We start from the raw sequence: 16,578 nt of genomic DNA, 5'->3' as shown, positions 1-16,578 counted from the left end.
TTTGCTCTTCAAATTTATTTCAAAACTTTAAATAAATTAGTAGTACAGATTATGCCCACTATCATCAAAGGGTATCTATCACATGTAAGAAATGAAAAAAGGCATGACTAGGAGCAATGGCAATTAAGTACATGACTAATTTTTTTTTTCTTTTTTTAACATATTCATGCAAATTATAAACTTCATAACGCAGAGCAAAGATGAAAGCAAGAAAAAAAAAAAAGAGCCTCGCGCCATGTCCAGGTTTCAAAACCCAGTCATTTATCATAAATATTCCCCAAACATCTGAAAGAATACATATTCTTTCTTGGTCTAATGAAAAAAAGAAAAAGGAGGAGAGCAGGTGGGAGCATGGTTTTTAAATGTACCATATGCCCCATGGTCTGATCACAGGATAAAACAAGGGGAAAAAAAAAAAAAAAAAATCTATGAACATCCTTCATCCGTTGCTGTGTTCTGGAAATGTGTCTGGACACTGCCCTTCATGCTCTAACATACAGTACATTTTATATTGAAATTTTTGACTGCACCTCATTTATATCAGAAGGAATCCATCATTCATTTAAGTCACACATTAAACTGTATGAAAAGTAAAAAAGCAAGCAAACAAAAAACCCTCAAGAAAATAGTGAGGCTGTTAATTTTGAAAATCTGAAAGGCAAAATTGAGCAAGACACATAGAAGAATTTAAACCCTATAGAATTCTTTTCACCCATTCAAGCATATTTTCAAGTGATAGCTCTGCTTCCCGGTACATATGAGTAAGTACCTCTAGAAGAGCACAGAGGAATGGCACACCAAGGCTCAAGAGTTCATACAAGTAGGTATAGTTATATGCATTGTCCCTGAAATGAAGATTGGTAGCGTGCAGAAAACCATGCATCCAGTTAGACAGGCGTCTGGGAATGTCAAGCAGATCCCTTGTCACCCGAAGGGGCCAGCTTAGTGTGCCCCTAAAGAAGGAAGTCAGGATACCTGGGGACCTGTCCTCTGGACTGCTAGCAGTAGGCAAAGTGCTTTCTGTGGTGGTCTCTGTGGGTTTGGGCTCCTCTTTCTTCCACGCTTCTGCTGTCTCCTTATATAAAGCATTAAAAAAATGTTATATATACTTCTAAAATACGGTACATCCAATTTATGTCACTGTTTTCAAGTCTTTATAGATATATTCACTTTCAGTTTCTCCTACGTTCCCATTTATTTTGTATAGGAAAAACTGAATTCCATTCAGAACCAGACTATAAATATGTCAAACAGCACCAGGAGGTTATATTTTAGTATTGATTTTACTGCTTCTGGACATTAGCTAGAAAACATCTCATGCACACACATAACTTGCAAGTATTGCACCCTGCTCCAGATAAAGCTGCCTCAACATTCCCTGCATTACCAATATAACCAATACGTACCTTTCCTTGGATCTGTAAGGTTGCTCTTCTCTTTCTCTGCTTAGTACTGATTTTGCAGTGCGTGAAATGAGGTTTACAGTAAAATTTACCTACAAGAGAAAAAAAAAAAGGAATATATTTTATCTATATGTATATGGACTGAAACCCCACTGTTGTATCTATAAAAAGGTAAAATCAGGATAATTAATGGTTGGGCAGCAAAAGGAATGGGAAACTTGCCACTGACTGAATAGCTCACAGCTCTGAAGGGGTTTGTTTTACAGTACAAAGATTTCCATGTTTGTTAAATAAGGCAAGGTCATTTATCTACCACGCAGGTTTAAGATTAATTAATAGCAGAAACCCAAGATTCCATAAATAAAACGTCACAAACCAAAATAAGACATCAAGCAGCAAAAAGTCAAATAATCAGTTCAAAAAAAAGTCTTCGCAAAAGATTGTCTGGACTTCAAAAAAGCCACCTCTGGCCTTGAGTCTTTAATCCTTTTGCAGAAGGAGATCAGGTTAATACTCCAATCTACTGAAATCATTTGGAAGCGGCAAGGGAATTTCAATTCAGTTTAATAATTTCCCTCTAAACAAAAAGCAAAAACAAACAAACAAACAAACCTCACAAAAAAAACCCCAAGCCACACCCCCCCCCCAAAAAAACCCCAATCAAAAACAAACCAAAAAAAAGGGGGGGGGGGGGAGGGGGAAGGAGGAGTAATTCCACATCTCCAAACCCCAAGCTGTAGGTGGGATTGAGTGACCAAGATCTGAATCTCCTGTTCTACAGAAGACTGGAATAAATTACACCACTGCTCGGCCAGTACTACTGCTTTCAATTCCTGAGCATAACATCTTGAAAGAGATAACCTATATTCCTCTCATCCATGTAAATCTGCCACTATCATGTCTTATCCTTGTAGATCATGTTATTTAATGACCAGTTATAAATGAGAATGAGAATTCTGTACTGTTGGAGAAAGAAAAAAAATCACCTTTCCTTCCCACCCTCCCCACTTTGACCTGTGATAGGACAAATTGCATTTTGGTCACTCTATTTATTTTCCACTGAGGATTTCTTCATTTAAAGCTCAGGTCTGTCATAACTGGATTATTTCGAAAGACTAGAACTGCAAGTACAAGGACTCGAAAATCAGTATGGACACAAACAACATACTTGGCAGACCTCCTCCTGACCGAACTACTTGGCCAGGTCTTTTTCCCTAGTTCCGTTAAAAACATCAATACTTAAACAATCAATATTTAAAATATTCTTAAATAGTTCCTATATTACCTTCTTCAACATCAAAGGCGTAAATTCCTAAACGGAGTGTTGTAGAACATATTTCACACTTGAAGCACTCCCTATGAAAGAAGTGGCCTTCTGCACTCAGCCGCTCCATAACATATACCCGTTTTTTGCAGAAGTAACAAATGTCACTCCCTCCAACAGACTGAGGGAATTCTTTTCGCAGAGATGCCTGTTTAACGATAAAAATAGAAACGCACATAAAGCTGTTGTACTACACCCAGATATAAATTCTTAAGTGGACAGCTTCTTTATCTGCTTGAAGTTTTACACAGCACCCTCCAGACAGAATTAAAATAAGCCATCAGCTTTTTTATTACTCATTTGCTACAATTCTGTAGGTTTACACTGCAATTCATAAATCAGACATCACAAGGACTTTACGGGGTGAGCTTCAGCTGGACTTGCATCCAGCTTCCCTCTGGGAGTTCAATGACATCTTGTGTTTACTCAGGTACAAGAGCAGCATCAGCCCCAGATGCTCCTTCATCACCCTGCACCATGCTGGCTCAGGCACTTGCACCTCACGTTCTGAGGGCATCAGTGCTTCTCAGAAGAGGGCAAAGGCAGACCTCACCAGCCTCGAATAACAGACATGCATTTAGAGCTAAGAAAACAGACATCCTGAAGCTTTAAATACATACTTGCTCATGCACTCTGGAGGAAAATGTAGGCTTGCGTTTTAAGGTCCAGGAAGAAAACCTGACAGTCTTTAATGCTGGTGTCTGAACTATTTTCATCACCGCAGACATGCTTCCCCTCTCAGCCATGTTCCTCCCAAGACTACAGCCCAAGCTGGGGTTTGGTTTTTTTAAAAAAAAATCAATTTCACTCCTTCCACAGACATGCAGAATATTTTTAACTCATTGGACTTTAAAATATGATCCATATTTACAACTTGAAACTATTGTGAAAGTTTTTGTTGAATTTGGGCTGGCAATCATCATTCTTTAATTGCCACAAATCTCATCCTCTCTGGATATACATTCAAAAGGTACAGAAAAACAAATTAGAAATGGATTAGATGCCACTGGACTTTCCTTTTCTTATTAGAGGCAGGTATGAAGATGTTACTTTGCATTAGTTGTAAGTCAGTACAGATGAGCATCCTGTCTCTACCACAGCCATCACCATCTCCCTCCCCTTCCACCATCCCCACTGCCACAGGAGAGGTTCTATGTGTGGGACAGAGGAGGCATAGGCTTGGCAGAGTCCAGGCACATTCGGACAGCAGCACACAGTCCACACAACTCATCTTTAATTTGCCGGCAAAAGGCAGCCTTGGAACAACTTCATAACGTTAAGTTCAAGTCACAACTGTTATTGTCACATTGTCTTGTGCTTAAAAGTTAAGGACCTTATTCCAAATCTGCCATCAGTAATCGATTTTGCTGTGATGGATCATTTCAGAACGTGAAACTTTCCAAATGAATAACCATGCAAATGGGAAAATATACCTATATATACGTGTTTTCAAAAATACAATGTTAATACAACAGATAGTTACAACAAAGTGGAAGCAACTGAGTTTGTGCTGGCTAATAGGTAAGTGTCATCACCACAACACACCACCTTACTTCGCTTCCCAATACCTGACAGCTCTGAGCAGTAGAGGCAGAAGATGGAGAATGAGGAATGGGGCAAGAACCTGTGGCTCTGTCCAGAGACTGCTTCTGAATTCAACACAGAACAGTGTCAGAGTTTAAAAACAGCTCTCCAAAATGAGGCACAGTGATTCAGCATTTGTGTTAAAAATAACTGCATAAACATATACTGTAACAAAACTTTCTTTAGAAGCCACCCTGATTAATAATTGTCTTCTGTTACTAATTATACCAGTAATTATGTTTAATAAAAGCCTCCTGAAGTTTTAATTCATATAGAGAAGTAATAAAAATATAAAAAGAAGACATGGTGAGCAACATCCACACATCTGCATATTTTGCCAGTATGCACTTGATTCCTTAATAAATGTTAGAAGAAGACCTTTCATAATGCTTGAAGTGCTCCACAGCCACAGTCTTAAGTTGTTAGTTCTGGAAACACCACTCTTTTAGATCAAGTTATTGTTTCTTTGTGCGTTTGGCCTTACCAGTTCAAGGGGGTTAAGCTGTGGCTTGGGTCTGTGATCATTCACATACAGATTGACAAGAACTTCAGCCACAGCTCCAATTGCACATGAGACCTTTCCTACGGTCATCTAACCAGAAAAGGGAGAAGATGAAGAATAGAAGAGCTTTAGTTTTTCTTGAAAAAGAATTTAACAAGAAAAGGACAAGAATGATTTGAAAACATGCAAACAACGATAAAGAGAGGCTAGGAGAAAGAGCAGAGCCAAAGTCTAGCAGAGCACAAGCGTATTCATTTGCTGGCGGCATGGTCCAGCTGTTGCCCACAAAAGGCTTCCGTGCAGCCCACACACTTCTCCCTGAGAATGATGGAGAAACAGCTGCTAGGAGCAAACACTCCCACAGCACAAGTCCTCTTGCCATGTTTGTGAAAGGCTGAGCTGGGAGCTACTGCCTGGCTATCAGGGTTGGACTGTTCTAATAGATTGAAAAAACCAAACCCTGTTGTTCACTTTGACTTCTTGGAACTTTGCTGTTGTATTTCTTAACACGAGTGGGGACTAAACTTCACATTACCAGACTACAAACTGAGGCATTTCAGGAAGCATTCTATGAAAATGTAGTAGAAATCCCCCACAGAAACATTTTGTTGATGCTCACAAAGCAGCCATTCTCCCTCTTCCCCATTGACTCAATGCCAGGGAAAACTGGAGAAACCACGATCATGAAAGAAAGACATCTCCTTTAATCTGCTTCATCACACTATAGCAGCCACAAATGTTAGGCTGTTTCTAACCAAATTTATCAAATAGACAGGCCTTCAAGGAGACTGCAGTTCTTTCGGCTGTGGCTCCAAATGCACCACAACCAGACCACTGACTGCATGGTCCAGGCTTCCTCGCCAAAATACACGCCTGAGGAGTGGAAAAGTAGAAAGGGGTGTGTGTGTGAGACAGGCAGGCAGGTAGGTATTCTAGTTCTCTGTTCCTGGAAAAAAAAGACTATGAAGACTTCATAGAGCTACAGAAATATTTTCCACCCTAAACCAAATTTGCTGTAGTGACTGATTTCAGTTTTATAGTCAACATAAGATCCCACAACGTCTCTGGTAGCAATGGCAGCAGGAGCAATTCTGGTAAGGCCAGGGATCTGGTACTTTGCTTCTGAAGTCAGAATATTCTTTTTATTTCCTAGAAGATCCACTGTCTCATATATTGTGCTCCATTTGCCTCCTAAAGAGCCCAAATTTTAAAGTCTCACACTTGTCAGTGATACAATTTTTCTACCGCCACTACACCAAGTCTTGCTAATGGAAAGGTTTTAAAATATCAGAAAGCTACCATGAAGAAAGGAGAAAAATAGAAATGCAATGGTATTTGCGATACTTTAAAATAATTTTAAAATATTTTCTATCAAGTTTAAAACAACTATGATGCATTGCGGGCATGTTTTCAAAAATTATGACCATGGCAGGGGGGTTGGAACTAGATGATCTTAAGGTCCTTTCCAACCCTAACTATTCTATGATTCTATAAAAATATTGCTAATAAAAAAAATAATCCAAGGGAGTATGTCCAGCTCCTTACAGCTTCCCTTATCTTTTAAGAGTTATCCCATAATTAACTTAATATCCACGTAGGTACAAAATATGCATGTTAAGACAACAAAGGCCATTCAAGGAACAAATTTCTGTCCTGTTTGGTTTTGTTTATTATAAAAAGACTTTTAAATATTGTTCAATATCTGCAGAACTTGCAAGGTAACAACAACAAACTGTTAATTACATACCACAATGCTGACCCAAGTGGTACACTACATTATTAGCCAATGCAAGAAGTGCTACTTGCTACTACAGGAAAACTATGTTCCTTTGTATTGTTTAAGATCACAGAAGACAAAATTTTCCTCCCCAAATTCTGCCCCTCAGAATATGCCAAGTGTCTTTTAGGCCACATACAACTTATTACCTAGGAGCTCCTAGGTAAAAGAAAGCTTCTGAAGTCAGCTTAAGCAGAAAGTTTACCTTGAACTAGTTAAATGCTGGAGCAATCAGCTGAACAATAAGGCTGTGCCTAGAGTGCAAGTAGTTGAATTTCAGGAAAAGTATCCTTGAGCCTGAACTACACCTTGAAATTCATCAGGTTGGTTGATTTCTGTTCTCCACCCATTGGAGCAATCTACCTCAACATTAAAGCAGTCAAAACAAGAAAATTGCATGTTTGTACATACTTAAAAAACTGTTATTAAAAGGAAATGTTATTGTAGTGAATGTGAATTCACATTCCATGTAAAAGCAAGTGGGATTTCAATCTAATCTAGTAACCAAAAGATTGTTGACTACTCTCGTCTCCTACAACAACCACCAACACAAACATTGTTGCTACTCACCAGAGGAAAGGGCAGGAAGCAAGTGGACTTGAGGACTGATTAGATCTCACTTTATACAAACTGCTTAATAAGGACACATTACTGTGGAAAGATCTCTACTGGCTCTCCTTACTGAATTGGATACGCGGGTAGTCAAGAGGCGATTGACTTTCTACAGCCTTGGCACCACACCTTCCAGGTGATGCGCAGAGGGGCCTAGATAGATTGGAGCATTGGACAGTGATTAAGAGGATAAAATTTACGAAGTCCAAATGCTGAATTCTGCACTCAGGATGGATTAACACCAGGCACAAATGTAAACTGGGAAAGGAGTGGCTGGAGAGCAGCCCTGCAGAAAGGGATCAGGGATTGCTGGTCGGTAGCAGGCTCAATACGACTCAGCAGTGTGCCGTGGCAGCCAAGAGGGTAAACCCCACCCTGGAGTGCATCGAACACAGCACCGGCAACAGTTCAAAAGAGGGGACTATCCCACTGTTTTCAGCATTGGTGCAGCCTCACCTTGAGTACTGTGTGCAGCTCTGGGCCCCACAATTAGAAAAGGATGTGAAGGTCCTTGACTGTGTCCGGAGGAGGGCAACAAAGCTGATGGAAGCACTGGAAGGCATGTCCTGTAAGGAGCAGCTAAGGACTGTGGGCTTGTCTAGTTTGGAGAGAAGGAGGCTAAGGGGTGACTTCATTGCTTTCTACAGCTTCCTGAGGAGGGGAAGTGGAGAGGGAGATGCTGATCTCTTCTCCCCGCATCCAGTGACAAGATGCATAGGAATGTTTCAAAGCTGCATCAGAGGAGGTTCAGACTGGACATTAGGAAGCATTTCTTTACCAAGACAGTGGTCAAACACTGGAACAGGCTTCCTAGAGAGCTTGTCAATGCCCCAGGCCTGCCAGTGTTTAAGAGGCATTTGGACAATGTCCTAGTATCACGCTTTAGCTTTTTGTCAGCCCTGAACTGGTCAGGCAGTTGGAGTAGATGATCATGGTACATTCCTTATAACCAAAATATTCTATTGTGTTCTATTCAAATGCCATTCAATCACAAAATAGAAACATCAAGGCAGGATGAGAAGCCACCAGGCCAACCCATGAGGACTTGCCACCATAAGAAACCTGCAGAGAATGGGAGGGATGGGGTCTAGCCCACAAGGCTAGTGACTTCTGCTCTAGTATGGGAACAGCACAACCACTGAGCAACCTTGTCTTCTCTAAAATTCACCCTGGTTATGGACAAGGACTTCAGTAACATCCTCACCCACGTAATCATGTAAGTGTAATAAACTCCAGTTGCAGTAGAGAGGGTCTGACCCCAAAATCTACACACATTCCTGTAGAGAACCTGTCAGCTCTTACACAGCTTAGCTTTGGTTGACAGCACACAGATCTCTGCCTGCCTGATGCTGCTCATGTACCCTAGAAACTCACTATACACATAACAGGTTTTATATTTTGCTCATGCACTTACTACCCTTGAGGCTACTGGTGTACGTGAAGTCCCACACATGCCTGCAATTCTGCAGTGCTGGAGCCACTATCAATAAACAGCAGGTTACTGCTCACAATTCAAGCAGGTTTATGCCACTAGCTTTAAACCCTTTGTTGGAAAGCAATCTTAGAGTTACCTTTTATGGTAAATTTCAGAAAAAAAACTCCAAGAAAACACTTAAATATCCACCAAGTGTGTGTGATTTGCTGACTGTTGACCTGTCAATGACACATTACCAAAGCTTTTCAGCAGGTTGATCAGAGTTGTTATTAATGTGGGAAGGGAAAGCTGCCTTCTGTGTTTCCCTGTGTTATTGTTTGTAACATCACAGCCAACCAACATCTATGCCTGGTAGTATTTTCATAAAACAAATGAAATACACTCTCTGCCTCCAAAACCATACAATGCTTCCCCTTTATTGTTTCATATTCTTAATGATTTTCCTGGTCTTATTTAGCTTTGAGGGTTATTTATTTACTTTTAGTATCACCTGCTACATATGTTTTACCTCTGAGATAAACAAAATTTGATTAATAAGTTACTGTGTGTAGGAAACACCCAAGCCCTGCTGTTAATTAGTCACCTCACTGAAGGGAAGAGTTGGTCCAAACCCCACAGGCAGCAAAGCCTACTGATTGCAACATCTTCATAGTTCTTAGGACATATGGTGTGGATTCACTCATGCAAAGCTCAGATGAACACAGTTTTCTGAAGGTCAATCCAACTTTAAACAGAAAACAGGAATAACCAAAGCCCAGCCTGTAATATAATATTTGTTCATTCATAACTCTACCTATGTGAATTTTGACAGCTGATTAAAGCTAGAATGTAGCTTTGATTATTACTGGCAACTTACATATACTTTCATGTAGAAGTTAATTCTTAATAAATTGTAATGACTATATGCCTTCAGAAGAAACAATATGCTTCCATAGCCTTCCTTTCAAGTGCTCCTTTCAGGACTGAGGCTTAACAACAGGTTTCTGTAATAAGACAGTATGATTTCTTAGCCATCATTTTCAATAAATATGGCACCATAACTAATACTGTTCTAATGAAAATTCAACAGTTGTAAAGGATCGTCATGTCTGATAACAATCTCCATACTCACTTGAAACTAAAGTGACAGTACTAACTACTTAAAGGATGGGAGGGTACTGATACTTATCGGTCATCTCTCATGAAATCTTACAAAACTGCGAAGACTTCCATTATCTTCTTTTCTTCTGCTGGGAAAAAGCAAAACCACTGAGAGCGACACGAGGGAGCTTGTTCTGCTGGCTTACCAATCCTGAAGCCCTTTTTCACACTGAAGTCTAGACTTAGCTCATGCTATCTCTCAAAACAGGGACCAGAAATAAAAATTCTGAGTGCTATAACCCCAACCTCAAGATAACATAAACACAGGCAATTACCAGTGCATACTCAGAGCAGAGAAGTCCAAACATACTGTTTAATTATCCTGCATAGCACTTGAAAATGTGCACTGTGTACCTGAAATGTGATCCAATTTTATTGTGCTGCACATTTAGCCAGTGTTTTAGAGTAGGATAAAATTTTCATGTTCCAGAAAGTGTGCAATCTTAAGACAAAACCCAGGGACAACAAGTTAACCATGAATTCTATGAAAGGGCACGGACAGATTGCTTGTTACGAAATCAAGGCTCAGCAGGTGTTCTCTGAAAGTTTGATGCTCTTACATTAAAAACAGCAGTAAGAAACCTGCTTCTGGAAAAATTTTGCTTGAGAAATAACAAAAGGAAAGCCAAAACATGGCCTGTGTAACTGAAAGAGAAACAGAAATTAAGTTGCCAAAGAGAGGTAAAGCTAAAGTAATGGGTATCACAGGACTGAACCAACCCCACAGCATGTGAATGAACAGTATGGAGAACAAAAGTCTTATACATCCATTAACACCTCACCAGCACACCACCAATGCAAGTAAGCATCCTAGACATAGGTCTAAAGAACCACTTAGCCCATCCCCTGTCCTCACGGCAGATCCACTTTACTCATGTAAAGTGCACATTGGCATAACGTGCTCCAAAAGGTGTCCATGCCTGCAGACTGCAAGTCTCCTCCTAGCACCCTGCTACTTACTATTCAGAGGTCTCTTATCCCCATCCCCTAGCCCCACCTGAATCTCTGTTTCCATAGTGACTGTACTTCACCACTTACTGTGCCAAAAGTGAGCATGGAGCACAGGTACCTTCCACTTCTCCGCAACAGCTCTGTGCAGACACCATGGCTGACTGACCTTGTCTAACCCCTCCGCTCCCTCTTAGTTACGCCTGTAGCATTTTCCTCAAAGGGGAGTAAAGTTAAAGCTTGCCTGGCCATTATCAGACCTGCTATTAAAAAATTCTCAAATATGCTGTGCCAAATGCACCACATTTAGACATATGTAATGCATACACTGTACAAGACGACCTGAGCCTGTACAACCCTATGGAGCAATATACTAGGCATCAAGATGTTAATGCATGTAGATCTGCCAAAGAATACATGTAGTCCTACCTAACCAGCAAAATATTTACCAAATGAGATGAACGTATATTTTCTGTACTGGTGACAGAACAAGACTTTTTTGCCTCAGCAGCTGTGCTGCATTCTGTCATCACCGCTGGAGCAATGGCAGAATGGAGAGCATTTTTCAATTGATGTAAACTCAGCCTGACTGAAATCAAGTCATAACAAACTATTGCTACATCATTTAAATACAATGGGAAACTAATAAAAGGCTGTGAGTGCAGTTCAAATAAAATGCAGTTGAATTAAAACATCCAAAAATGATTGCTCAGGCCAAATGCTCTCTATGAAAAAAACTTTAAAACCCAGTAAAATTATGGCTCACAGAGTTACCATGTGATTAAGAGCTTAGTTCTCATATGTTAAAGGGTTATTCATATAGTTTGGGGTTTTTTCTTTATTCTCATTGCAGTGTCACGATGGTTCTCCAAATAAAATGAGTAACAGGCCCCTGTATTTTGGAAACCATTACTTAGCTTAAAACTCATCACATGCTATACCTCCTAGGTCATAGAAAGTAAGAGGTAAATCCAGGCAAAGGATTTACTTTGAAGCTGAAGGGAATTAGGGGATTACTGCAGTAAGGCACCTGCTGGGCCTGCAGTGTCCTTGAAGGGTTGTGTAGCCTATATTTTCCTGGAGAATGAGAGGGAGTCCATCTCAACTTCATCTCAACTGAGGGACATGGCTTTGCACACTGCAAGTCAGTTCAGTACCTAGCTGCTTGGTTACTGCTGAGGCTGTGAGCCCAATTTCCAACCAGCACTAACAATATGGTGCAAAATAACCTAAAAATACCTAGACCATTCCACTAAACGATCCTGCCCATCAGATGGGAAATTACCTTCACCCATAGCTTACCTGAAGTTGGGCAATACTCATGAGTACTTCATAAAACTACTGTTATTTAAATAAAACAAAAGCAGGCAGAATGCTTTGCTCCTCCTCACAGTAAATGCAGACGGTACCCGATTTTGCTGAATAGCACTTCTTTCACGTGTCAGGCAGCAGAGCCACCAGCTCCAGCAGCACCGCACTGAGTCGCAGCAATTGCCTTCAATACTCCTAGAAAAAATGATGTTTCCACCTTCATTTCCACAACCACCCTATTCAATACTGGGAACCCGGGCCTATACCTGCCCTGAAAAGCTGAAAAAGAAACTTTCTTCAATTAAAATCCTTCTAAAACAAAGGGAGTTAGAAGCCAATGTCATCCTAACTTCCACAGATGAAAACACTGCCTCTTCTAACATCAGCATAAGATGTAAGAGCAGAATATCTGATTCAAGTGTTATCTAATTGCTTTCAGAGTATGCATGTTTCCCCTCTGTAAAAGTTTGATGCTACAAAAAACTGTATTCTAGCAAATAATGTGCAGGAGCAAGTTTTAAGTACAAATAAGTAAACAAACAAAACAATAACATTGGTCTGTATCTACACGTGCTCATACAATTTCAAGACGTGCTCTAGTTAAAACCAACATTATTGTGCACATTCCCCTTTGCAGTCCAGACAGATATTCTTATGAAAAAAACCCCACAAATGCCACCCAAGAACATCTAACTGATCCCATAACATCCAGTTAGCTATACAATGTGAAGCTCTTTCTCTGCTAGGCATGTCTGTGGTACTATCCAACAACAGAACATTTAAGATAAGCAGCAATGCAAAATTTTCAGAACTGAAGTAAAAATTTTATTAGCTATCTGCTTTGTTCTTCAGCTTTATACCTGAACTATTTTTAACAATGACTTTCCTCCTACAAACATGCAGAATTAACAACAGTGAATCAAATAAAATTTTATTCCAATGTAAAATATAACCTATACAACAGATCTGCTGGCAGCACCTTCCATCCAAGCCATTTCTCAAGCAGCTTTAGCAACACATTTGGATTTAACAGGAAAAAGCTGTTAATAGAGTACCTGTCTAGAAGGAACAGCAGGGGAAGCTGAATCGACAGATGATGGAGAAGAGGCAGTAGCTGAATCATGAGGTGGAGAGCAAGAGGGAGTTGGAGGCTGAGAATGGGATAAGCCTTTAGTAGGTAGTTTATTCTGTGTAGAGCAGAAACAGGAGAGTTATCCAAGAGACAGTGACACTAGCACAGGTCAAGAGAGTAATTTCAGAATCATGCATGAAAAAAATAGGAGGATAATAACTACAATTCTGTTTTTTTCTTTATTTCTGCACAGTGAGGAGCCATGGAAATTATCAAGGTGAAACCTTCATGGCAAACTGTATTACTGTAGTCAGTTTTCTTATAAAAATATGTACAGTGGACAGTAAAGGTAAGATAGTGCTGGGAGAAAGCATAACAAAACATAATAAATGCCAGATTCCACTAAGAGCTACTGCTCACAAATTCATTAGAAACTGTGAGCTACCAGTGCATACTTAAGCACAAGACATGGTTTATTCTAACATTTCTCTCATGCTAAAGTACTCTGACTAGCTCTACGATTTAAATTGTGTTTTGCCTCAAATTATGCAATACTACACAGCTTTTTGCCAGTTACAGTGGAATCCACATCACTTTTCAGATCCACCCAAGATGATAGGAAAGTTAGAAACAAAACTACTGCAATTTTTCCCCCCAGGACTTCTTGTATGTCTTCTAACTCAGCACTTTTTCAGGTGCAAAACCTAATATTCACCTTTGGAAACTCCATGTATCCAAACATTGAGGCAAGATGTGCTGCTTTCTCTTTAATGTTCTTTTTATGGAATTCCCTATTTGCTATGGTCTGAGCTCTTTTCTGCAATAAGAGCCAGGGAAGGAATGCCAAGAAAAAAGAGAAAGAGAGAGAGAAAGAGAGAAAGTTCTGTTAATGTCACATACATCATGAAAATATATCAAGTTTGTATAAAAGACTTTTTGTTGTCTTAATATAACCTACAGTCAACAGAGAAAAGCCAGCACATCTAGGGACAATACAGTATACAGATTAACATATGGAGTTTAGAGACAGAAAGGAAAAGAAATTGCTTGTCACCTGTTTCATTTTTTCCTCCAGGTGCTGAAGACGCTCAAGCACTCCAGAAAGTACAAATGCAGCAGAACAGGCAGATGCGAGATTTTCAGAGGTTTCTGACAGACTGGGCTGGGTATCTGTTTTTTGTACAGTCTTTGCTCTCCTGGCCATATGATCAGAACCATTTAAAGACTGTTTGGGTTCCCTGACCTCGTGTTCACTCCTAGCTACCACCTGAAACTGGGAAACACTTGAAGTGAAAAAAATCTGCTTTCTGCACTACCATGCAGTATATGCAGCTTTTAAGGATGCTTCCGAAAGCGCAGCACAGTCATGCACATAACTAGAAATAGAATGTTCTCACATCACTCTTTGCATACTATCTACTGCATCTCTGATGCTTGCATCTATGCACTGAAATAAATCAGTCCTGCATAACTTACACAGGTCTTGACATCCCTTTCTCGGTTTGCGCCAGTTTTTATGAATAACCCCAGTTAGCATCAGGGCAAAGAAGACCGTGACACTACATCTCTTTCTAGGGTTTTTAGCAAGGGTTTTGGTTTGGGGTTTTTTTGTTTGGGTTTTTTTTTTTTTTTTTTTTGTTTAGCATTACATCTGCCTGAAACTAAACTTACAATCAACTTGTAAGAATATCAACAGTAGTTCTCAGCATAATTCTAGATCTAGTCTAACCCAAGTCAAGCTATAATGTATTTAAGATTTAAATAATTTTAAGGAGTTCATTGAGGAGTTCAGAATAGGTCTCTGAATTTGAATCTCATATAGAATAGCTTTTGAAGTAAATAAAACATTTGAACTAGTTCAGCTTTATCAAATTCAGTCTTACCTTCCAGTTGGGTCTTTTCATGACAGTTTTCTACCTCATTCTATCTGTCCAATTCAATTAAATACATAAACTCTCCGGATTTCTCAGAATTAAAATTTAAAAACCTAATGCTAACCAACTTGCAGTTTGCTTCTGATGTTTCAGAATAGCAGAGCTGCCTTTGAAACAGCAATTCTCAACTGGTTTATGAATCTGCATTTTTCATCAAGCTCATCTGCAGATTTCCACATGCAATGCAGATCCCATTTCACTGCAGACTACTCTTGCAATACCCCTACAAAGAATTTACTTCCATTTAAAATTCTATTGTAAAGTGAATGTCAATACTATTTGATATAAGACTGCTGTCATTGGAAGTATTAAGAGAAAAATTTAGACAATGTATTGAAAAATTTTGCCCCATATATATGATGCTGCAAAAGAGCTTTCGAGAGCAATTCTTATCACAAGTTCCACTTGAAATAAAAAACTCTGGGCATCAATATCAGTTTTTCCATGCTCAAGCTTTTATCTCAGATATTTTTGCCAGGTTTCTTGGGATGGAAAACTCCCTTTGCCTTATCTTTACAACAGCCCAAAACATCGAGTACCTGCACAGACAAATTTTCAGATACTGCTGTAGTTTTCTTACATGTTAAATGTAGCTATGTAATTATATTTATACAGTTTGGACTCTAGATGTGATAACGCAGAAATCAACACCTATGTTTTTAGGTTTGTTTTTTTACCAATATGAGTTCCTACCTGCCTTTTTGGTTGTGGAGGAAGAAGACTTGAATCCTTAGGCTTAGCAAAGCGAGGATTAACAGGAGGGTCAGAAGAGAGCAGGGCTGGTCTATCTATTAGCTCCTTGTAAAGCATTTTTAAAATTATAAAGACAGAGTGGAGGGAGGGGGGGGGGAAAAAAGGAAGACAGTAAATAGGATTCAAAGCTCTTTTGAGGCAGAAAGAAATAAAAGCTAGTTTTAAAGACACGTTACTATGGAGCTTAACAACATGCTTTGTAGATTTTTGTCACTGTCCCATTTTATTAACCCCTTCGACCACCAAAGATATACTTTAAATTCAGTACATTAAGTATTCTTTAAGAAAGGTTATGATCAAAAGTTAAAAAAAGCATCAAGGCCTCCTTCAACACGGCCAAGCAAACCTCTGCACACATACTGCATGCAGAAAGCTCAGGCCATTGACAAGTAGCCAGGTGGAGTGCAAACAACAGCAGTTCACATCATACTGCGGGAGACACTTGACATCTATAAAGCCTACACTTCTGAAGGACTTAAATATGTAAAAGAAAAAAATGGATACAAGCACAAAGAATTAAGAAAACCACTTCCCTTTGTGGAACCTCAACACCTTGTTCATCCTTCCTTCAAATATTTTATGTGACCAATCCAAACTCAGCTGACTGAAACTGTGTCACTAGCTAAAGTGCGATTTTGAGCTTATGATCCCTACCTTGACAGCATGGGATTATTTTTAAACCATGAAAATGCCACTGAATGTACAAATATATTCCATTATGTCTACTTTATGAATGGAAATGGCAGCCAGACACATCTTACAAAAGATTAGATTCCCTTCTAT

At 39.5% G+C, this 16,578-nt stretch overlaps 1 protein-coding gene across 10 annotated transcripts in view; it reads right to left on the bottom strand.

Moving 5' to 3' along the window:
- MICAL2 (microtubule associated monooxygenase, calponin and LIM domain containing 2) overlaps nt 1-16,578 on the bottom strand; it is a 132,228-nt gene continuing 115,650 nt past the window's right edge. For 8 of the 10 annotated variants that reach the window (XM_030485217.1, XM_030485216.1, XM_030485218.1 and 5 more), the window contains 7 exons: nt 15,736-15,840; nt 14,163-14,381; nt 13,824-13,925; nt 13,092-13,223; nt 2,689-2,875; nt 1,407-1,495; nt 1-1,075 (listed from right to left, as the gene is read on the bottom strand). In XM_030485217.1, the coding sequence (XP_030341077.1) occupies nt 695-1,075; nt 1,407-1,495; nt 2,689-2,875; nt 13,092-13,223; nt 13,824-13,925; nt 14,163-14,381; nt 15,736-15,840 (1,215 nt within the window). In that variant the 3' untranslated portion in view covers nt 1-694. The remainder of the gene's footprint in view (nt 1,076-1,406; nt 1,496-2,688; nt 2,876-13,091; nt 13,224-13,823; nt 13,926-14,162; nt 14,382-15,735; nt 15,841-16,578) is intronic. The other 2 variants (XM_030485224.1, XM_030485225.1) reach the window with 2 other exon arrangements.

This window comes from Strigops habroptila, chromosome 4, assembly GCF_004027225.2.
Source record: "Strigops habroptila isolate Jane chromosome 4, bStrHab1.2.pri, whole genome shotgun sequence".
NCBI classification, from domain to species: Eukaryota; Metazoa; Chordata; class Aves; order Psittaciformes; family Psittacidae; genus Strigops; species Strigops habroptila.
The sequence above is the reverse complement of the archived record's forward strand: the minus strand, read 5'-3'. Positions and strand labels throughout refer to the sequence as shown.